The sequence below is a fragment of the Dendronephthya gigantea genome, unplaced genomic scaffold (genome assembly GCF_004324835.1).
Source record: "Dendronephthya gigantea isolate DGI-Jeju-01 unplaced genomic scaffold, DenGig_1.0 000214F, whole genome shotgun sequence".
In the NCBI taxonomy this organism is placed as follows: Eukaryota; Metazoa; Cnidaria; class Anthozoa; order Malacalcyonacea; family Nephtheidae; genus Dendronephthya; species Dendronephthya gigantea.
The window spans coordinates 3875-27421 of record NW_021163224.1 but is presented as its reverse complement, the minus strand read 5'-3'; the positions used below and the strand labels follow the sequence as shown (position 1 = coordinate 27421).

General features: G+C 35.6%; 2 protein-coding genes across 2 annotated transcripts; both read left to right on the top strand.

The window, feature by feature from the left end:
* Positions 1-6884: 6884 nt before the first annotated feature.
* On the top strand, positions 6885-10423 carry LOC114539715. The gene is made up of 12 exons (XM_028560330.1): positions 6885-6986; positions 7162-7208; positions 7320-7404; positions 7799-7975; positions 8223-8359; positions 8653-8761; positions 9004-9087; positions 9176-9356; positions 9468-9557; positions 9656-9733; positions 10137-10203; positions 10379-10423. Exons 1-8 carry the CDS (start codon positions 6894-6896, stop codon positions 9194-9196), a joined length of 753 nt encoding a protein of 250 aa, XP_028416131.1. The 5' UTR covers positions 6885-6893; the 3' UTR covers positions 9197-9356; positions 9468-9557; positions 9656-9733; positions 10137-10203; positions 10379-10423.
* A 9475-nt stretch (positions 10424-19898) lies between these two features.
* LOC114539704 (Werner syndrome ATP-dependent helicase homolog) lies at positions 19899-21499 on the top strand. Its single transcript, XM_028560318.1, has 3 exons — positions 19899-20308; positions 20443-20605; positions 20738-21499. Exons 1-3 carry the CDS (start codon positions 19899-19901, stop codon positions 21497-21499), a joined length of 1335 nt encoding a protein of 444 aa, XP_028416119.1.
* Positions 21500-23547: the final 2048 nt, after the last annotated feature.

The following is a 23547-nucleotide window of genomic DNA, read 5'->3' as shown; positions in this document are numbered from 1 at the left end:
TACAGCCTACCAAAGGCAAACTGAGTAACATATGGGCAGTCTCCTGAGCTCATTAACAGCATTACCTTCTGTAGATGGCCAGTCCAAAGGGTCAACCTCATTTACTGCATCTTGGATAGCTGCACTATCCTTTCTTTGTCTTTGAAGCATAGGAATAAATGATGTACTGCCATTTCCTAAAACAAATTCTTCAACTGTCACATTAGCACTCATTACAGGTTCTTGCGGGGGCCCCTCATTTTCAACATGAACTGAAAGTACATGAACTGAAAGTTCATTGTCATCAATAACATACCTTAGCTCTTCAGGGATACCATTCTCTGGTAGGCTTTGGATAACATCCCTGTCAATCTCAATGTCTTTGAAAAATGGATTGTTTGTTTTCAACCACAAAATAGCTTCCAGCACTCTGTGTCGACGAACTGTAAAATCTTTATGTGTTTCATCAGCACCCTGTCTACGCACAATCATAATGGGCAAGTCAGCTACTTGTGCAGGCAACCTATTCAAGAAACTTTGAATATCCTGTGGTAAGTTTAGTACATGGCCTTTATAGCCCCTTTGCCCACCATGTTTTCTGTAGACTTGCATGATGGGGCAAACCCTTGAAATCAGCATTTCCTCTACCTGTGTCAAACCTCTCAATTGCTCAGGAACAATACCTGGGTCCATGTCATTGCCAGCACTGAAATTCTTTGGGGACTTCTTGTCTCTTTGTGCACCGGTAACAAACAGAGGGATCTGCTGCCAAGTTTTGCCTTGTTGGCCAGGCCTTTTTACAAATTGTACACTGCCGATGCTCTAAATGCTCTTCAATCTGAACAAACTCCTTCTCATGCCAGAGGTTGTCAACATTTTGCCAACCACCTTCATGCAAATATTGGTCTGAACTACTCACAACATCATTGACATTTGTTAACTCATTGTCACACATTGTACTTTCCTGTTCATTATCTGAATGTACCTGTTGTTGTTCTGCTCTTGTCTCGTAGGATCTTCTCGTTATTTCTCTCATATTTCAAGTTGTTCTGCTCGTTTCTGAACACTCTGAAGCTGCCTTCTCTCTCTTGCATAAGCCCTATTTGCTTCCCTTTGTATATCCCTTTGTTCACTTGTGCTTGCTTCAGTCTACACGTTTATAAGCAGCCCTACGCTTCGCCAAACAACATTCCTTCTGTTTCGGCGATTCCTGTTTTGATATTTGTCGTCTTTTTTCTCTTTGCTTTTCTCTTTCATCGCTTGTACTTACCTCAACTCTTCTCTTGTATGCAGCCTTTTGCTTTGCTAATCGACACTGCTTTTCCTCTTGCGTTTCTTTATTCAACAGGGCTCTGTTGTTTAGTCTTCTTCTTTCTAACCTTTCCTCGTCATTACCTGCTTTTTCCCCATCTTTTCGTTTCTCGCCTTCTCTATTTGCCATTTTAAAGTGATCAATTTAATGTTTGATCAAAAGTTTTTTTATTTTCGTTTTAAAAAGTGACTTGAATTTTTTTAAATATCTTTTTAAAAAAAGTTTTTTAAAAAGACAGTTAAATATCTGACGTTTTGTTTTTAAATACAAACTTCTTCTCTTAGCCAATCAGAAAGTGGTTAAATACCAGTCTTTACTCGTTCAAATTTTGCGCGTGCGCACAAGCACCATGACCATTAAACGTCCATGACATTTGGGCAACTTTGGATTCCGCTATGTTCTCCCGGGTCCCGGGTGTAATTCCTAATCTCCGGGCGGAATTAGTACCCTTGCACGGTGCTCCGCACCAACTCGGGGACCAGAGTAGCAATAATTACGATCGATACTGATAGATAGTTGAACAAAGCAAATATATCAATTTTGTTGGATATATCCATGCCCCCAACAAAGTTTGTCAATAGATATAATACAAACAAATAATCTCTTAGACCACCATACTGTGTTTTATTTAAATAATGCTGGATTACTTTTTGAAAGCTTTAGGTCTCTAACATGGAACAAGCTAACCAAGGCCACTGCTTGAAAAGCACTTACATATTATGTAACACTCACATAGTATATATCAATTCAGACAATTCTTATATTCGATACCAATTAATTAAACGGCATCTACTGGCAAATTGTGTTGAACAATGCAAATATAACAATGCTGTTGCGATATCCATGCATCAAACAAAAAAAACAAAATAACTAATGTGGGGTATAATTTCAGAGAGCTTTAGCTCTCTAACATACAACCTTTTCTGACAAACATGTTAAACAAGCCTAGGTTAAAAAAGGATATTTCTATGTAAACACTTAGTATGTGTATTTATCTGTTTTGGTAAACTATTGCATGGATATATACTTAAGACTGTGCAAACATTTTACACTTATTTTAAATTTCCTTCTATTAAATTTCAGGCTATATATTTCATTGATTCAAATTTTAATAAGGAGTAAATATCATACATCTATATTAATATTCAGTAGCCAGCCTAACGATTTCATCCAGCTATACAAATTTGAAGCTGCTATAATTATTATTTTTTTCAGAATTTTTTGTTTTTACAGTCTAATACCGAATTATTAGCATAGCGAACTACACCGGATATGATGCGGCAACGCAAATTTTTATTTTTTTGAAGCAGATATTAAAAACTCTATCCCGAAAGTTAAAATGTACTGTCCTTAAGTAATCCTAAAGAATATCACAACAGGATATGTTTTATTTGCTTTTGGAACTGAAAAACTTGCAAAAATCACGTTGCTCTACCACATTGCTTCTTTCGTTTGCTTGTGCCTTTATACGCTACCCTCAAATATTCGCTATTTATACATATTAATATTGCTTTTCATTCTTTCATAAATACATATTAACGTCTATTGAAAAATATTTAACTTACCTTCAACTTCAAGACCGAACAAGGAACAGTGAATAACAGTTTCATAAAGGACAAAAAAATTCCAAAAGTCTACATACCAAATATTCTAGTGGTTTAAAGGGTCTTAATTTCGAGTAGTATTATACCCACTTTAAATTCAAGCCAGGAACAGTTGATGGAAAAATGAGTCAACCATGGGTCCTCCGGCAGGAATCGAACCTACGCTTTTGCGATGCCGGTGCAATGCTCTTGCCACTGAGCTACAGAAGTAGACAAGAGCAAGCATGGTTAATGTGTATAGATAGATGGTAATGCCGGGAATAGGTGAGGGTAAATCAATAATGATTTTTGGCACTTCACTTTGGAAATTAAGACCTTTTAAACCACTAGAATATTCCTGCATCATCGAGTGAAGTGCCAAAAATCATTATTGATTTACCCACACCTATTCCTGGCATTACCATCTATCACAGGATGGAAATTCCACGAAAAAATCAACTCACTACTATTTTCCCCATCATATAAATGTGAAATTTTATATTATAAAGCAATGGAATACACTCAACAGTGTAGCTTAATGCAGTCTGACAGGTGACCCATATGGATGCTATATGGCATAGCCTATATATGGTTGTTAAAATTAAATTGGCAAGTTAATGTCTTGCACAATGTATTAGGTAATGCTAATATATAATAAAATATAGTCAACCCAACCTTTATGTTTAGTTCCACTAAGCAAGTTACCTACATCTTAATGTCAGACATTATCATGGAACAGTTCAGGACATCCAGACCATTGTGTGCTGGAAATACTTGTGAAGGCACCAATAACACTCTGTTTTTAATGAAGTTACTGCGCCTTTTGTGTAACAAATAGTTCCGAACTGGAGTCAAAATGTGTGCCAATAATATTGAAGATTCGAACCCAAGACATGTAGCACTTTAATCTTTATTTACGCTTAATTTTGAAATATGTGCTCAAAGCAAAATTTCCGAAAACACAATTCAAAAACATCTATTATAGATATGAAAATTATTCATCAACTGTATTTCTTATTTTGATGAGAATATATGTAAGCTTTGAGCACAATCAAATTTTTCACTCCCGCGCTTCGGCCATCTTGCCTGAATTGTGAACACTAAGTATTGCACAATGTTTTCAAATTGCAAAAATCAAAACAAATGTGCAGGGACATAGCGAATGTCTCTTAATTGGGGGTGTAATAGAGGAATCTGCCTGATTTTATGATACACAACAAAAAAACCTGAAATTGTATGGTAACTTGCGAACTAAAACTTTAACTTTTATTTCCATGTTTATAGTTTACATGTCATCGGTTTCGCCTCAAGACCTTGTGACTGGCGTTCTTCCTTCATCCTTCTATGTTTCTTTAACGCGTATTGGAAGAAAACAGACAATTTGTTGTGTAATACTTGGCTTGATTCCTTTGAGAACACTGAGGGGAATGTCTCTACTACATCTTGCATGTTCTGAACTGTGCCTGGTGTTTCTGGATGTAATACCTTTAGGAAGGGATTAAAAGTATCCTTAAGATCACTTGGTTTCTCCATTAATGTGGTGCACATTTGATCCATAAACTTGAAAAATTTGGCGCGGTAAAAAGTGGATACATTTGATAACTCTACTGCAGCTGTTTCTGGTTGGTCCTCAAGGCGTCGAGATGGCCTCCTTATTCTGTGCAGTCTTGAGTAATCAGCAATCGGGTCAGCTCCAATATTTTTGACTACTTCAATTGCAGCTAGTACTTGGGCTTCCACCTCATTGTCAGCCATTTGGATTCTCTGCAGGCAATCATGTGTTGACTCGATTGCAATGAGTGCGCTAGCAATATCAACTGCTTCTCATTGGGGATATTCAGCGAGTGATTTCGTCTTGTACATTACGTTTCTCAGGAACATTATCCCACAGATAAAGTCAATGTTAAAAATCATGTTAATCAGTCCAGCAGCTTTGGTCTTTGCATCTGAGTCACCAGCCTCGGTAATTGCGTCAAAAGCTGATAAAATACCCTCTAGGCATCTTCAAATGGCCTCTACAGATTCTGGTCAGGCAGTCCATCTTGTTTTGGACAGGTTTTGCAGCTCTAAGAAATTTTCAACTTCTTTACATTTCTCTTTCACATGTTGATTTCTTTTTGGGCTATCCATAAAGAAGACGAAAATTTTCTCCAAAACAGCAAATACTTTGCCAATTAATGGCGAAGATGAACAACCATGTTCAACAACCAGGTTAACTCCATGTGGAGTGCACTTTGTGTAAGGGATCTTCCTTTCCAACATTTCACTGAGCTTCTGTTGCACACCATTAAACCTTCCTGATATACTGGCACACCCGATCCGAACGTTGTATCCAATAAACTAATAGATATTATATGCACATTGTATCCAGTAAGTTACTGGGAATTGTTTAATACGAAAATTTTTCTTAGTAGGGGGAGGGCGAGTAAGGTTTTGTAATAAAATGGCGGACGATGGAAGAGTTGAAAATACACAAGTTTAAAAATGTATTTTCAAAAAGGTAAAAGGAAAGCCAACTCTAGCATCGAAGTTGTTGATGCGAGGAGTAGGAGAAGGACAAACGTTAGGCTTCCCGTTGCAAGTTGTTTGGAAACAGCCGAAGAGGCCGAGACGTGCGATGAAACTGTACAACTGCACGGGATAAGCCATGATGTTGAGAACGAGCCTTGTGACACCACAGACTTTGACGACTTATCAGAACACGATAGTGACGATGAATCAAGCAAGTTACCGTCTGGAGTCACCTACAAGAAGCGCAGAGAACGGTTATCGTCAAATTGGGAGGGGAAAAAGCTACAGTTACTGCGGACATCACTAGCAATTGAAGGTTTTGTTCTGTCAAAATGTAGCGAGTCAACTTGTTCTCAGGCCGTAAAAACTCGTTGCAAAGATTGCAGCTTCTCTAAATATTATTGCAAAGATTGCTGTGATAATATACATAGAGACCAGCTACATTTCCATTACTGTGAGATATTTGAAGTAAGTGTTTAATATACAATTATGAAAGGAAATTAAGGAATATGCTAGCTAGTATACCATTGCTGTGTTCTATTTTAATGCTACATGTAGTATATGTTCAGCTCAACAAGCTGCAAGCCTGGTATTTTTTCAATCTATTGGGTCTGCAGAAGTGCCCTATTTATATGCACCCTGGTGGTAGAACAGTTGAATCCCTGTGGAAGTGGTCCTTCATGCACAGTTCTGCCATTGAATGAGAAACGACTGTCAAACCTCTATGTAGTGTATTATAAAATATCTGAACATGCACACTTACAAATTTCTAAAATGATATTATAAGGAGGGATTGTGGAAACAATACAACATTCCTGGTCAAATTCTGCACAATGAGAGACACCAGTGTGAAGGAACACACTTAAAGCCAATCACAGTTGTTGATTTAAAAGGTAATAAATAATGTGTATACAGGCAAAGTTAGATATAGAACTTGACTTGTTGGCTTTTCACAAATGGTTAGCATAGTCAAATACTTCAATAATTTATAAGGCTGTAGCTAGAAGCTGGTTGCAGGGTGCATAATTTGGGTGACCATATCTTAATTGCCAGACTGATTTCCTTTGAGAGCAATTGTTCCTACAGTATGAGTTTACATACTGCATGAATATATCAATGTACAACACCCTATCTAATTACAGCCCTGATAATTTACATTATATTCAAGCTGCCCTAATTTGCAGTAATAACACATCAATTTTATTAATAAAACCTGACCATTATGTAAGTAATGTTGGCCCTAAAATTATATGATGCTTTTTTGGGATTATATATGTGTATCTCATGATCACTCTTCCAGACACCAAAGTATTAAATAGTGAGTTGCCAGTCATGCATAAGCTACGCATATGGATTTTCGGTCTTAAATAGTCTGCTCTTGCTTTTTAGGTTTTCATGAAATACTGTTTGAATATTGCACTTGTTTTGGTGTCCCCAAAAGTCTGCTTCATTGTGGTATTTGGCCAGCAACACCTGTCGAACCTAATTTGGGATTCACATTAGATTTGATGGAAATGACATTGAGGCTTGTCATGGAATGTCATGTTTCAATTCATGATATGCTGAAAACTTTGGATTTCTTTAAAAATCCAGTTGTAAAGGTAAAAAATAAATACAATAATTGTGTCGGGGATGGAGTGTACTCTTGAAGGGAGAATTACAGTAATGACAGTAATACAGTGAGACAGTAATGGTGTTTATTATTCAATTTATAATGATGTGGTTCTTGCATTAATGGCTTAACCACCTGAATGCATCATTGTAATTTTTGTGTAGAAAAAGAAAATTTATGACCAGTTTATTGAGAGTTTTGAAGAATACAGGTAAATTTAATTATGCATATATACTGTACTATATAGATCCTTGGTATTTTAATATTACTGATGAAATGACAGGTCCCGAGTCATAATTGTATACCTTGTTTTACATGTAAGGTATCATTTGAAGAACAGAAAAGCATATGATGTTGATGCAGAAGATGTTACCTGTGCTGTAATAGAATGTCCTGCCTGCCCTAAGGTTACAAGTCATATATATTAATTAATCTCTTGTTTGCAATAGTATGCATCTTTATGCCCAGATATGACTTATAGGCAATTACAACTTGGTTCATAAAAAATATTCTGTCAGATATGGCAGTCAAACTTCTTGTTGGCATTCGTAATCTGAAACACACTATAGCAATTAATAGAGTTTATTATTTAATTGAATATTATTTCATTGAATTTTTTTTTAATGAAACAATATAATTATGCTTCATACTTATGCAGTCTACTTATACATCATTTTTTGTTCCAAGAATAAATTGCAAAAAAAACCACCAGATATAGGCAGTATTTAAATTCAATTAAGAACATGATAACATTGATCACCTCTCTAAACTGAGCATCAAATATGTATCATATTTTTATAGACTGATGGCAAATGCTTCGTTTCTGCTGATGCTTGTTTTGGTTTACCAAGAAAAAAGGCCTCTGGATTAAGCTATAGAGATCCATTGAGTGCCCGAGTGTATTTCTATGAGCAACAGAATGTTGATGAATTTATGTCCACATACCCGAAGTCTGCTAAAGAATCACAGCTGCCTAAGGTTAGATACTTTACTAGTAAACATAATGTGATAACAGATTAACCACTAACACAAGAACATTAAAACTTCACTATGTAATTCTCTTCAGAGGCTCCCAACAATGTGAATTGCACTAAACCATTTAACTGCCTAAACCATATAAGCACAATGTTTGAGCTTATATTTTAGGGCTTTCACTAAAAACAATCATGTATTTATTATCCTATTTAGTTGAGATACAAGCCACAATTTTGTACTATATTTTAAGGATTGTAGCGACTTTCAAGCAGGGTCAGAAATCAGGTCGAAAGGACGCTATGATGCTTTAGATGAAACTGCTGTTTGCGGATTAAGCTGTAAACATGGGATGCCTATCAGGTTTTTGAATTTAAAAGGGGGAGAGAGGTACTATGTGGTATGCATACTTACTAGTGGTATGCATACAGTATACATATACATATATACTAGCTTCTATATATAAAAAATTCAAGGAGAAATATGTAGAGATATATATAAGCATGAATTATTTGGGGGTTTTTGTCTTACCTAGTTGAAAGCGTTACAGTACCGTGTCTTTGTGTTAGTTGAAACCAAAAAAAGTAGCAAATCACGTCACAAGGCAGCTGGTTAGCTAAAGCTTTTGGGTTTAGCAATAGTGGTGTTGCATGTTTTTTTATGATATTTTTCTCTCATTTTAGGCTTGGTTATGCAGTTTACATGCTAAAAGATTTAGTAGAAAAGAAAGGAAATAACGTTGATGTCCACTTTATGTACGACATTTGTTGCTTGTTCAAAGAGCATCTTAAAGTACGATTGGTATCCAATATATACTACATACTGTCATATGTAAAGTGTTTTATGGAAACTGAAGGAGAAACAAAATCAACATATTGTAATTTGTTGCCAAATTTAATTATTACCATAGATCTTTGGCATATTTATATTCTTGCACTCATGTATCTTTGATATGTCTACCAATGTTTAAAAGCACTGTTGGAGTTTTATTTAACCATGTATTTAAATATCTTGCTGTTTTATCCCTGTCTTAGAAGCAAAATATGACTGATCTTTTGAGCAGCATTCAACTGGCCTGTCCTCAATTTCATGTATACGGTCATGGTGCGACTTGTCAGGTGCTTAATTACTACGTATTCATTAAGTTATTGTATTATTGCATAAGAACATACCTTATAATGCTCATAAGCTTTCATGAATTTTCAGTTGTTGTACAGTCCAAGATGACTAGAAGGATGGGGAATGGTTGATGGAAAAGTCATGGAAAGACTGTGGTCTTACTTGCGTCTGTTCAGAAAGATGACAAAAGAAATGACTGCCTGCCATCGAGAAGACATACTGTCTGATGCCTTGTATTTTTATGCCAAGAAACAAAGATCAAAAACAGGTGAAACATGCATACTGTAGCTTGGGTATAAACAGTAAATCATCAGATCTGTATATTATACAATCGAAGTTTTGTTGCCGTAACATTTTCAATTATTTTTCTTTTAAACAGTACTGTTGTTAAAGGCACAAAAAGAGCAGTGTAAAGAACTGCTTATATCTGCCAATGCAGAAATAGATGAGTTGCGAAAAAACTCGCCAGGTACAGTAGCTAATAATAACATTATATAATGTAGTCTTAGTGTAAGCATACAGACTAAGGTGTGAACTGTTTTTAGTGAAATTAAATTGCCTTTTTAGCACCAATTACCGACACAATAGTGGAGCAGTGGAGAGATCAGGAAAACGAACTATTAAGAAAATCAAAGCCTGCCGAAGGTTACTATCATGGCTAATTATATTGTCTTTAAATTGGTCGCTTTATAATAATCAAAAATTAAACCTCGGGGGCCGGTTGTTCAAAAGCCGGTTAGCTTCACCCTGGGTTAAAGCAAATTAAATCTTTAAATTAATTTTTTTAATCACCTGTTTACGAAGTTGAATAACTTCATAGTCTGAATAAAGTCATATTTTCTAAGGTTTTGAAACGAATAGTGGTCCAGAAGCACATTAAAGAAAACACTGGGTTAAAATTTAACCCAGGTTAACGCTAACCTAGCTTTGAGCAACTTGGCCCAGGTTTTAGAATTATGCATTGAACCACTAATTTATTACGTGAATGATAAGAAAAATTTTATCTCACAAATTATTTCGATGTTGTATTTCTTTTTTCTTTGTTCAGTCGATCTTGGAGCCCATGGCTGGATACTGCCTTATTTCTCACTATTGCGTTAGTATTACTCCGCAAGGTAACGCAACAATTTATGATATGAAAAAATGTGCAAACCAGATGTTATTTAGATGTCCAATTACAATGTATCATGTAAAAGTTGCCTTTAAACGTACTGTTATATTTACATTAATATATACAGTATACCATGCAGGATCTTAAGATGTATGTACTTAAGATGAGTTTTTTTGAAGGAACCAGCTAGCTGATGGAACTGGGGAGAACCAATCAGCTCACCTTGAAATTCTTATGAACAGGTATCGACAGTATATATATGCAACAAATCTAAGTAGATATTTGTTTGGCAAACTTACATATGGTTGCTTGTGTTATTGCTGCTGTTGTGAGCTAGTATTGTTTACTTATTACATAAACACTACTGGTGATATTATTTTTCATAAACAAAGGGTTACCATTTTAGCCTTAATCAGCGTTTTATTAAAATGGAGAAAGAACATCAGATAAAAAAAAGGTGGAATCCAACGGACCAGCAGTTCATTTCATCTTTGAATACACAGGAAGCTGTAAAAGCAAAGCAAGCTAAAGACATGCTCTTGGTTTCGGGTCGCAGAAGATGGTTTCTTTTATCTTTAAAAAAAAAGTATTCAGGTACATCACAGTACTGTGCATACATGCCTACCGCATGCAGTTTGGCTACTGGTTTAACCTAATTGTGCATTCCCATCCACCACTAATTTTATAATGGATTCTGTTTTGAAGATGGGCAAAAACAAGCGAAACGACTGGCGAAGAGTATAACTAAGGAGAGTGCAAATTTGCAGAAATTGTTGAAGAAATATAATTCGTCGGTTGAGATCTTACGTCAAAATGGTTACGAGGAATTTGGCGACTTAACTTGGAAACAGGTAAGCGACGTCAGCGGGAGCATTTACAGTGTTAACATTCCTAATGAAGATGATATCCCACTTTCCATTAAACGAACAGCAGTCGACGCAGTTAACTTGATAAAGAGATTAACAGAAGAAGAGCAACACTTGGTGAACGAAATGGAGAACTGTGTTAGTGCATTTTTTGGAGCGTGCGTGGAACGGGAAGAAAAGATTAACTATTTACGAATAAATGATGATTTTGAAGATGATGAAATTAAGAAAGGATTGTACTCAATTCAAAAGAACGAGCTTCATGAAGATCGTATCAACTTGAGTGTTGCCTGTAATCTTTTCAAAGAGTTCATTCTCATACCAGAGGATGTAGACGGTTACGTCGAACAGCTTTTTCAAACTGATAATGATGTTGAAGAGACTGTAGATAGCGAGGATGATGTTGAGGATGATGTTGAGGATGATGCTGGAGATGGTGATAGCATGACATAAGAGTATATTGGGAATACGATGAAGTTTGATATACTTTTCTAAAACTATTGTAAATAAAAATTATTATTACATATATATTAATATCGATAAGGAATATAATTTAGGCCTTCGTTAAGCCTGGGTAAGAGACAGTATTTGCAGCATTTTGATTCTGAGATTAACCTTAAGCAGTTGACTATATTCTATATTGCTTCTCTGCAAAGTTTGTATTTCAATTTTAATGATGGTATTTTGGTATATCGTTCTGCAAAGACATAACCGACTATGAAAGAAAAGCTATCACACTATCGCTTTAACTTCAAAAAAGGGTTTTGAAGTGTAACTGTAAATTTGAATTTTGGTGAAAGAAATGTCACATGTAGAGTAGACTGCATCACTGCATAGACATTTGCAAAATTGCAGCAAAAGTCTTTTTGATTAATGTATAATACATCTGCACGATTGATGACCGATAACTTCACTTTATGACATAAACAATGACTGGACGTTAACAGCTGGTTCAATTCCAGCTCGTGGTATCATTAGTGATTTAGGAGGCCATCATTATTTATAAAAAAGTATAACTATTTTAACTAATGCTTGTTAGAATGTAAAGAAGAAAGCTGATGGACACCAGCTCATTATACGAATGTAAAAAATCATGTACGAGGCTGTTTACACTGTCATATAGATTATGTCATATGGCGGGGGTGGGGGGTGGGGTAATCCACTGGCCAAACTACGGAACCTCACAAGCATACGTTTTCTATCATGGGGAACATTTTAACGTCACCTGTTGCCACCTCATATTATATATAACAGCTTATATTATCCATCTACAGCACCCTATAATCCCAACAAGCATAAGTGCGTGTGGTTAGATTTAACGAATTTTTCTGAAACTTTATATTATAACATATTTCAGTGGACTAATAAGCTGTGCAAAATTTCATGCTTATATACGTTTTCTATCATACGGAACATTTTAACGTCACCTGTTGCCACCTTATATTATATATAACAGCTTATATTACCATCTACAGCACCCTATAATGCCAACAAGCATAAGCGCGTGTGGTTAGATTTAACGAATTTTTCTGAAACTTTATATTATAACATATTTCAGTGGACTAATAAGCTGTGCAAAATTTCATGGGGAACATTTTAACGTCACCTGTTGCCACCTTATATTATATATAACAGCTTATATTACCATCTACAGCACCCTATAATCCCAACAAGCATAAGTGCGTGTGGTTAGATTTAACGAATTTTTCTGAAACTTTATATTATAACATATTTCAGTCAACTAATAAGCTGTGCAAAATTTCATGCTTATATACGTTTTCTATCATGGGGAACATTTTAACGTCACCTGTTGCCACCTTATATTATATATAAGAGCTTATATTACCATCTACAGCACCCTATAATGCCAACAAGCATAAGCGCGCGTGGTTAGATTTAACGAATTTGTCCGAAACTTTATATTATAACATATTTCAGTGGACTAATAAGCTGTGCAAAATTTCATGCTTATATACGTTTTCTATCATGGGGAACATTTTAACGTCACCTGTTGCCACCTTATATTATATATAACAGCTTATATTACTATCTACAGCACCCTATAATCCCAACAAGCATAAGTGCGCGTGGTTAGATTTAACGAATTTTTCTGAAACTTTATATTATAACATATTTCAGTGGACTAATAAGCTGTGCAAAATTTCATGCTTATATACGTTTTCTATCATGGGGAACATTTTAACGTCACCTGTTGCCACCTTATATTATATAACAGCTTATATTACTATCTACAGCACCCTATAATGCCAACAAGCATAAGCGCGCGTGGTTAGATTTAACGAATTTTTCTGAAACTTTATATTATAACATATTTCAGTGGACTAATAAGCTGTGCAAAATTTCATGCTTATATACGTTTTCTATCATGGGGAACATTTTAACGTCACCTGTTGCCACCTTATATATATATAACAGCTTATATTACCATCTACAGCACCCTATAATGCCAACAAGCATAAGCGCGTGTGGTTAGATTTAACGAATTTTTCTGAAACTTTATATTATAACATATTTCAGTGGACTAATAAGCTGTGCAAAATTTCATGCTTATATACGTTTTCTATCATGGGGAACATTTTAACGTCACCTGTTGCCACCTTATATTATATATAACAGCTTATATTACCATCTACAGCACCCTATAATCCCAACAAGCATAAGTGCGTGTGGTTAGATTTAACGAATTTTTCTGAAACTTTATATTATAACATATTTCAGTCAACTAATAAGCTGTGCAAAATTTCATGCTTATATACGTTTTCTATCATGGGGAACATTTTAACGTCACCTGTTGCCACCTTATATTATATATAAGAGCTTATATTACCATCTACAGCACCCTATAATGCCAACAAGCATAAGCGCGCGTGGTTAGATTTAACGAATTTGTCCGAAACTTTATATTATAACATATTTCAGTGGACTAATAAGCTGTGCAAAATTTCATGCTTATATACGTTTTCTATCATGGGGAACATTTTAACGTCACCTGTTGCCACCTTATATTATATATAACAGCTTATATTACTATCTACAGCACCCTATAATCCCAACAAGCATAAGTGCGCGTGGTTAGATTTAACGAATTTTTCTGAAACTTTATATTATAACATATTTCAGTGGACTAATAAGCTGTGCAAAATTTCATGCTTATATACGTTTTCTATCATGGGGAACATTTTAACGTCACCTGTTGCCACCTTATATTATATATAACAGCTTATATTACTATCTACAGCACCCTATAATGCCAACAAGCATAAGCGCGCGTGGTTAGATTTAACGAATTTGTCCGAAACTTTATATTATAACATATTTCAGTGGACTAATAAGCTGTGCAAAATTTCATGCTTATATACGTTTTCTATCATGGGGAACATTTTAACGTCACCTGTTGCCACCTTATATTATATATAACAGCTTATATTACTATCTACAGCACCCTATAATCCCAACAAGCATAAGTGCGCGTGGTTAGATTTAACGAATTTTTCTGAAACTTTATATTATAACATATTTCAGTGGACTAATAAGCTGTGCAAAATTTCATGCTTATATACGTTTTCTATCATGGGGAACATTTTAACGTCACCTGTTGCCACCTTATATTATATATAACAGCTTATATTACTATCTACAGCACCCTATAATGCCAACAAGCATAAGCGCGCGTGGTTAGATTTAACGAATTTGTCCGAAACTTTATATTATAACATATTTCAGTGGACTAATAAGCTGTGCAAAATTTCATGCTTATATACGTTTTCTATCATGGGGAACATTTTAACTTCACCTGTTGCCACCTTATATTATATATAACAGCTTATATTACCATCTACAGCACCCTATAATCCCAACAAGCATAAGCGCGCGTGGTTAGATTTAACGAATTTTTCTGAAACTTTATATTTTAACATATTTCAGTGGACTAATAAGCTGTGCAAAATTTCATGCTTATATACGTTTTCTATCATGGGGAACATTTTAACGTCACGTGACCCAATAACGGTGAAACGGCATATCCCAACACAGTATAACCGCGCGCGGTTAGATTTACAAAAATACTGACCATCGTCAAGCCTATTGTTCTCTCTCTGCGTTATATCATCGAATGTCTTTGGCAAATTTTATAACATTATTAAGAAAAAAATGCTCCCTTTTCAAAATAATGCAGCCGGACTATACTTATCTAACACCATTATTAGAAATAACTCTTTATGTTATTTTTACCTGTACACTGAATCTGATATCCAGCTTTCTTGAATTTTTTCACAATCACCCGTGTTGATTGGAGTTCAGAATCGTGCTTCAACTGCCCCTGAAGAGAACAATCTTATTAAAAGACATCAACTAATTATCTCAACAACAAGTATATATACATAGATTAAAACACATATTTTCATAAAGCAATCTTGTACACATCTCCATTCTCACCTCTCTGTTCCTCATCTACACATCATCAAAGTCGACTTTATCTAGTGCCACAGGTAAATCATCTGCTGCTTCTTGGATTCTCCATGCTATATGTAGATTCTCATCGAGATAAAATCTTGTCAGACACACCTTACCGGCACTACATATCCGAACCACCCTTCTCAACTTGAGAATAGTACTTTTTAAACAATTATTTCATTGTTTTAGTTTTAGATGTTCTCAACCATGGCTGCGTAAAAACAATGCAAGCTTGTTTAGCAAAATAATAATTTATACATTATTGCATGACTTCTCCATTTGTACATTTGTGGGTCCCAACCGGGTGCTCAGGCAGTCAAACTCCAGCCATTACATTGTATGGATGATTTCAATGCTTTTGGCGTTTTTTTGGGACACCCCGTGCCGGGTGAGTAAAACAAATCGACACCTTTACTTTACTTTACTTTACCTTTAATGCGAAAGTGTTTAAACCAATTGAACTCATTCAACGTTCCTTTTTATTTCAGAGCCTAGAATGCATTTTAACTCCCAAAGGGAACAAACTTTATGTTCAAGGTTAATTAATGGGTTCACATATTTGATATGCTTCGTATACCCATAAGATATTTTAGGCAACTTCTGTCACATTACAGCCGATTACAGACACATTGCAGCTAATTTGAATTTCAAAGGTGTCAGTTTTTTTGGACTACCCTGTATATCGACTAACCCTGTTGGCCTTAGTAATTATCTATTAACGAATTTGCCTGAAACTGGTTTACTACCCTAAATTACCCTAAATTTCATCAGTAGTTTTAATTTTACTGCCGTTTTTTCCCAGTTCCCCTGTTGCGCATATTCGTCATCGTAAGAATAGCTGATTAATATATTGGATTCTATCGCCTATATTCAGAAAGTTCACTCATACTCACGCTCATTGATATGACATAGAAATTTTGATCACTGTTCAATGACATGTGACGCGTAATTTCGATGCAAATCAAAGACAATTGAGTCGCTTCTTTATGAAAAAAAACCCATTAAATGTCCGTGCAAGCTGTCACTGGATAATTTATGTTATGTTAACTTTAAGTATATTTTCTAGGCTGCCAACTATACATGATTGTAAAATTATTTTATCAAAATTGTGAGGTGATTTACTGCGAGTTGGACTCGAACCAACACAAAGTCGACCTGACACAGTTGACGATTCTCACAATATAAACGTTTTTTATGGAAAAGAACAAATCAACAGAATGAACAAATAATATGAACAAAGAAATTTGAAGATACTTGTTAGATACAAGCTAATTTTATTGACATTGTATAAACAAAACTGATATTAATTAAATTGCTAGGTCATAAATATTAAATTTTATTTACAGGTTCAACGTAGGTCTTCGGCCAAGCAACAAAACTGCCTTTTTCCACTGTCTCAGAATGTGTTGGATAATCTTTCCAGGGCTTCACACCCGGGCAAATATCATGCACCAATATTGGAATCCAGCCATAAGTGATTTCGTGGGAGTGAACAGATTTCTGATCTGTAATCAATCCACGGCCAAGTTTAGCACCATCCACGCTCATTATCTCTACTTCATCGCCTGGATATAAAAATATAACAAGTGCCTTCCAACATTATCTACTTTTTGAAATTTGAAACATAAACGATAACAAATCTTTAATTGATTTAACCAAAAACGTTAGTTTTGCACGATTCTCAGGCCCAGTTCAGACGCCGATATTGATTGATATCTTCGTCGACTAAAATAGGCGAACTTTTTAATTTAGCCCTGCTGAACATTAAGTACAGTGCAGTCAGTACTTATTTGATTCAGACGCCGTAATTCTCATGCGTCTAATCAACAGTTACCCTACCCTAACCATAACCTCTCTCTCCATTAACTGTGGTCTAATCTAATTCAGTATATTAAGTTCTCATATATTAAGTTTGACTCATGAGAAGCACCAGTGGCGTACGTGAGACGATAAATGTTATATTCATATATTCATGTTAACAGACTTGTAAAGACAATGGATTTGAAAATAAATTAATCTTGCACAACATGAATATATGAATATGTGTCCAATTATCGCCACTGAGAAGCACGGCTTCTGAACCGGGCTTTATATATACATATAAGAATCGTGCAATGGAAAGAACTGATATATCTTCATTCAGTGAAAGACGGAATGTTTTATTTAAGGAGGCGAAGTCTTATGAAAATATTATAATCTAGGTATGCATCAGTGTGAACTGCACCAATATCAGTTAACTGATATGATGATGCAGTAGCCACTTAGCTGTTTGCCTGCACCACATAACTGCACGATTAGAAGCATTTTAAATTCCAAAATGCCAATAACTTAATCTATTGTACATGTATTTCTGAACATTGTGATATTTATCAATATTACGTACTGAGGATTTTTCATACAACCTATTGTGGATGTTGCAAGATGGTTAATTTGAATATTTACGTTCTCAAATGGTGACAAATGATGATCAACCACAATAGAGAAATGTGCAGGGAACAAGGTTGAAACGAGGATGTATGACAACGTATTTAGTCCTCGGCCAGCTGCATAATTTTAAGTTTATTTTGCATCCCCGCTTTTATTTATTATGCTGGTTATGATTTATGATGCAAACTACAACACATTTTCTCGGGTGCACAGCCACTCAGTGGAAAGATTAAATCTGTTATGATAAAGTAAGAATTCTGAAGTGGTAGGAACAGTGGAGTAACACTATGGCCCAGTTACATGTTTCGAATTGCTATCGGAACGAATATTTTAGGTATTAACAGCCAGTAAATATTTTGAATGTCAGAGACCTAAGTAAATATACCAATGCAAATCTATCAAATTAGTAAGCGTTTGATACTAAACATTGCTCTACTGTATAACGGCAAACAAGGATCTTGTTATGAGCGAATCTGGTATCATGTAACTGGGCCGAAAATTGATTAGAAGGTCCACCTTCCAAAACCATATTATAAGCCAATAAACATTTCATGCAAAATGCAAGCAAAGCTAATGTCAGGAAATCTAGGACCAAAGGTCTTTTGTACGATAAAACAAAGCGCTTTTTATACCACCTTTTTACACAGGTGAATTGTCCTTCAATTAGTTTCCCATGAAAGGTCAAAGAGACTTAATTAGAGAACAACAAAATAGAAATTCAAAAGGTAGTCCCAAGTTAAAAGTTAAGATTTAGCTATGCAACAGTACTAAATTTGGAGTTTAGTTTTAAAAGTAGTGCCAACTCGAAATGGTCATCAGTCAACCGATTTTGGTGTGGGCACATGATCAAGCCTCCACAGCTGAAAAGACTTTTAACAGCTGCACTTGCAGGCAATACACTGTTAGTTTCAAAGCCATTTGCTTCAAAGGTGCAGTACATTGTCCATTGTAAACTATAGCACCAATGATGTCTGAAGCTAAGTAGGTATATAAAGGTGATTTAGCTGTCTTCTTCTTAGACTTGAAAAAATCATTGTCATCATCCTTGTCAGTTTAGTCCGAGGTTGATGTGTATCAATGTCAGTGTCTATGACAAGATGCAATCGGATAAATTCCAATCCCGGACATGAAAAAAAGAAATATTCTGTTAAATAGTCAAAATAGAACATGACTGCACTATAGTTATACAGTTATTTATCACAACATTCTAAAGATTGTGTGGTTTTATAAGTTTCCAACCTAATTCAAGCAGTGCCTTGTCGTCTGTCCACATGTCCTTCATTGAAGGAATAAGAATTGCCGCAGCAATTGCTTCAGGATCTTCGAGCAACACAGAAAATCTTCTACTGATTGCATCAAGAACTGCATTTACAAGTGGAAGGCAAACACTGTTATTTTGAGTAAGTTTGGACTTTTCTTTTCCCAATCGTCTTCTGAGCTCTTCTAGAGTTGGTACTAAAAATCCGAATTTAGTGTTTTGTCACCCTGAAGGATGTCCAGTGTTTTTGCAACAGGCTTCATTATTTATTTGTATGTTTCAAGAAACTCATATTCAGTATCCTTGAAGCCAAACAAAGAAAAAGTTGTGTCAATGTATGAATGTTTAAGAAATTTACCTGAAGACTTAAAATCATTAACTTCTCACATATGTTTCAAATATAGATAAATTAAAGCATGCATGTACCTGAAATCTTTCCTTACCGTGGTAGGTCTAAACTATGACAGATGTTGCTGATTGCTGAATTTCCCTAGCCTGTGGTGCAGATGCTTCAAATTACAAAGGAACACACACATAAGCATCTGCGCAGCATTGGAGAGCTGAACCTTGTTCAGTCACATGGATATTCCCAAAAAAATAGGAATCGTGTGTGATTGGTTCGCTGTGATTGGTTTATGCACAAATTGTGATTATTTTATTTGAATTGTCGTAAAGATGGGGTTTATCGAGGGAGCAAAGTTACAAGGTAAATGTTTCGAAGATACTGTAAGACAAGTTTGTTATTTTTTTCAAATCAAAAACCTTTTCGAGGATCAGGTCAAAGCCATTAAAGCTTTCCTTGAAGAAAATAACGTTTACTTCTGTGCGAGTACTGGGTACGGAAAGTCAATCGTGCTCGATCAAGTTAATAAAATGAATGAATTGGGAATTAGCTCTGCTGCTGTGTTTAAAGGCCAAGATGAATCCATTTTACCAGATATCGAAGACGGTGTATATTCACTTGTTTTCACGTCGCCTGAGTCCATGTTGGCGACTAAACGCTGGGAGAAAATATGGAAATCAGAAAGCTTTGTGGACAATTGTGTCTGTATTGCTGTTGATGAAGCTCATTGCGTCAGTCAGTGGTAAGTTTATCCATTTGCGCATGATATATTTTAATCATGTATCTATATTCTATAGTGTATGTTATTAATATATCTATAGTGTTTGTTACGTATGTTTGTAACAGAATATTATATTATATTACTTTGTGTTGTAGGGGATTGGCAGGGCAAAAAGCTGCCTTTAGATCTTGGTATGGAAATCATGGAGTAATCAGGGGCCTAATGAAAGACGTGAATCTCATAGTATGTACTGCCACAGCAACAAAATCAACTAAATCAAAGATTTTCAACGTTTTAGAACTCAAGATGGAAGAAACAGTAAGTTTTGAAAAGTCCCGAGCATCCAAACCTTAGCTATTCTTTTCAATACATTGAAAATGATTTGGAACTTAAGCCGGTTTTCCACTAGCAATATTTTTCACGCGAAGCGACATTTTACTTTTGTTTCAGAGCTCTCCAGACGTATTCCATGGGGTTATACTAGAAGTTAAGGAAAAAAATGTCAAATGTTCAAAAACTTTAATATACTGCCAAACAAGGAAACAAGCTGCTGTCATATGGAGAACATTCAAGGTGGAACTGGGGAAAAGCATGTATGCTGGTGAAACCATGATGCTGAGAGACTGCATTGTTGAAATGTACCATGCTGGAACACCAGAGTCTTCTAAGAAGCATATTCTAAAATCTGTGTGCCTTCCTGATGGTTATGTTAGGGTTCTTATTTGTAAGATTGCATTCGGCATGGGGATAGACATAAAAGGTGCACGCAAGGTGATTCATTTTGGTCCCTCTCAAACAACTGAATGCTATTTGCAAGAATGCGGGCGTGTTGGCAGAGATGGTGGTATTCTTCTCTATAATGGCTTGTTAACATTTTGCTGCGCTGATCACATGAAGGAGCTGATAAACAAACAAAAATGCTACAGAAGAGATATCCTTAAGCATTTTCCTGGCAATCATGAAATTTTAATGCAAGGCTGCCAGTGCTGTTATGTTTGTGCTCAGGCTTGTTCATGCTTGGGCTTAAAAGGTGAATGTGCCAAAAAAATGTTACCAGTTTTTTCACATGAGCAGATTACATATCAGCATGGAAAGCATAGAACTGTCACAGAGCAACAGAAAGCATCACTGGAATCCAAATTATACGATTATCGGGATGTTTTAAGGAGCAAAGCCCCAAAGCAAGTGTTGCTGCATCCAAATGTTTTATAGAGTTTGGAACTCTGCAGATTTTGCAAGTTATAAACAATTCAAGTAAGCTGTTTCTCTTCCTGACATTATGAATTGTGTTGAAATTTGGCGTGGTGAGCATGCATCTGGTGTTTTAAATATCATTTCAGAAATTTTTGGTGACATTGGGGCAGAGGAATTTATGTCTGATTTAGGTGACAGTGATTTGGATGCAACAGTGGATTCAGACTGGTTAGATATTAGGGATGATTCCTCAGCAAATATGCCATTTTTTCAAGATGACAGCTTTTTTGAAGTCAGCCAGGAAATGAGTGAGCTTAAAAGGTCAGCAGGAAGTTATTAAATACTAGTATTGAGATTAGAAACATTGCATGTTCTTCAAGCAATGCTAATGATATGGAACTATAGTCACAAAATATATTATATGAAACTGTATAATATTTATATACAATATTAAACTTTTATTGTGATAAATCATGCCCAGGAACATTTAAGAAGTTATGACATTGAAATTAATAAGTATTTAAATGTATATATTATAAAAAACACAACATTTGCAATTTAATATATGCAGCACTTACAGTTTCAGTTGGTTTAGCCATTTCCCTTGAGTGCATATGCTTGATATGACGAACTGCGTGTTCCTTGAGAAATGCAAGGCATTCAATTTTCTCTACCACAATGCGGGAAACTAAATTGGCATAGTTTTCTCTTTGAGAAACATGTTCTGCACTCTCTGGTATACATTTGCCATTATCCATATCCAAAATAGTCTTCGTAGATCTTTCCTTTGTGCTGAGATGATTTCCCGATACCCAGTTTTCGGTACACATATGTGCTACCCAATGTTTGTCAATGTTCTGATGGGTTTCTGATGTTTTTCATATGATGAACTTTCTGGTTAAAATCAAATTATCAAAAACAATCTTCCTTCCATGATCAATGTGATTGCCCAAAACCTTGTCAGCACCACCATCACCTGCCTCATTATTCCAAAGGGATAACATTTGCGCACTTTCATTTCTCACCTTCTCCATGATCTTTGCATTGTGGTCAAGACCAAACAGGTCCAATTTCTTCTAGAGGAATGTATGGGACACAACAAGCCGTAAAACTTTCAATCGATACAAAATTGCCTTAAATAAATTAAAGAATGTAAAATAAAAAAGTACATAGAATGGACATCAATAAAATTTAGAGCAAAATCTTGGAAAATCCGCCACATAACCACATCTTTCTACCTCACATTAAAAATGAATTTATTTTAAAATGTTCAACAGGAGAACAGTGCACACTTTCGCCTTGACGAGCAATAGGTGGAGTTACTGGATCTTCATTTTCATCAAACAACAGCGTTGGTTTGGCGGTCACCTTTGTTTTAACCATAAGTCCCCTTTGTCCAGCTTTTTCACGGTATTGACGCAAAAGATTGTTGTTGATATCTTTGAGCTTCTTCTTACAGTTTTGTCTTTGCTGCAAAGTTCTCAGGCATGCACAGCATATATGCTGAGAGGTCGAGTGAAGGACAAAAAAAAGGTTCAATCTTCCCACTTTTTCTTGATTGCCCCTTAACTAAATTTCGATCATAAGGTTTTGTTAAAATCGAGAAACACAGAATGCACGAAAGGGAAGCAAACGCCATGAATAATCATTGTTAATTATGATATTTACGCGAATATTAACTTCTGAAAGTGTCCACATGACTGAACAAGGTTCGGCTCTCCAATGCGCAGACGCTTATGCATGTGTTCCTTTGTAATTCGAAGCGTCTGCACCGCAGGCTAGAATTTCCCTTTTTGTGGCGAACTTAATTTAAGCGAGCAACTGATTTAAACACAGAATTCCAATGGGTAGCACATTATCGGACAAACTGAAGCCCAGCTTCCTTGGAGACAATCTCATTTACTGCTGTCGTTTGTACCAAACTTCTTTCACAAAGCTTGGAATTTCGCAAATGTGGAACAACTTGTCATTTTCATCTTCTGAAGGACTAAACACTGAAAACGCTTTGACAAAATTGAACCGATTGTCTGTAGTTGTACCAATGATCTTTTCAGTTCTTTCAAATT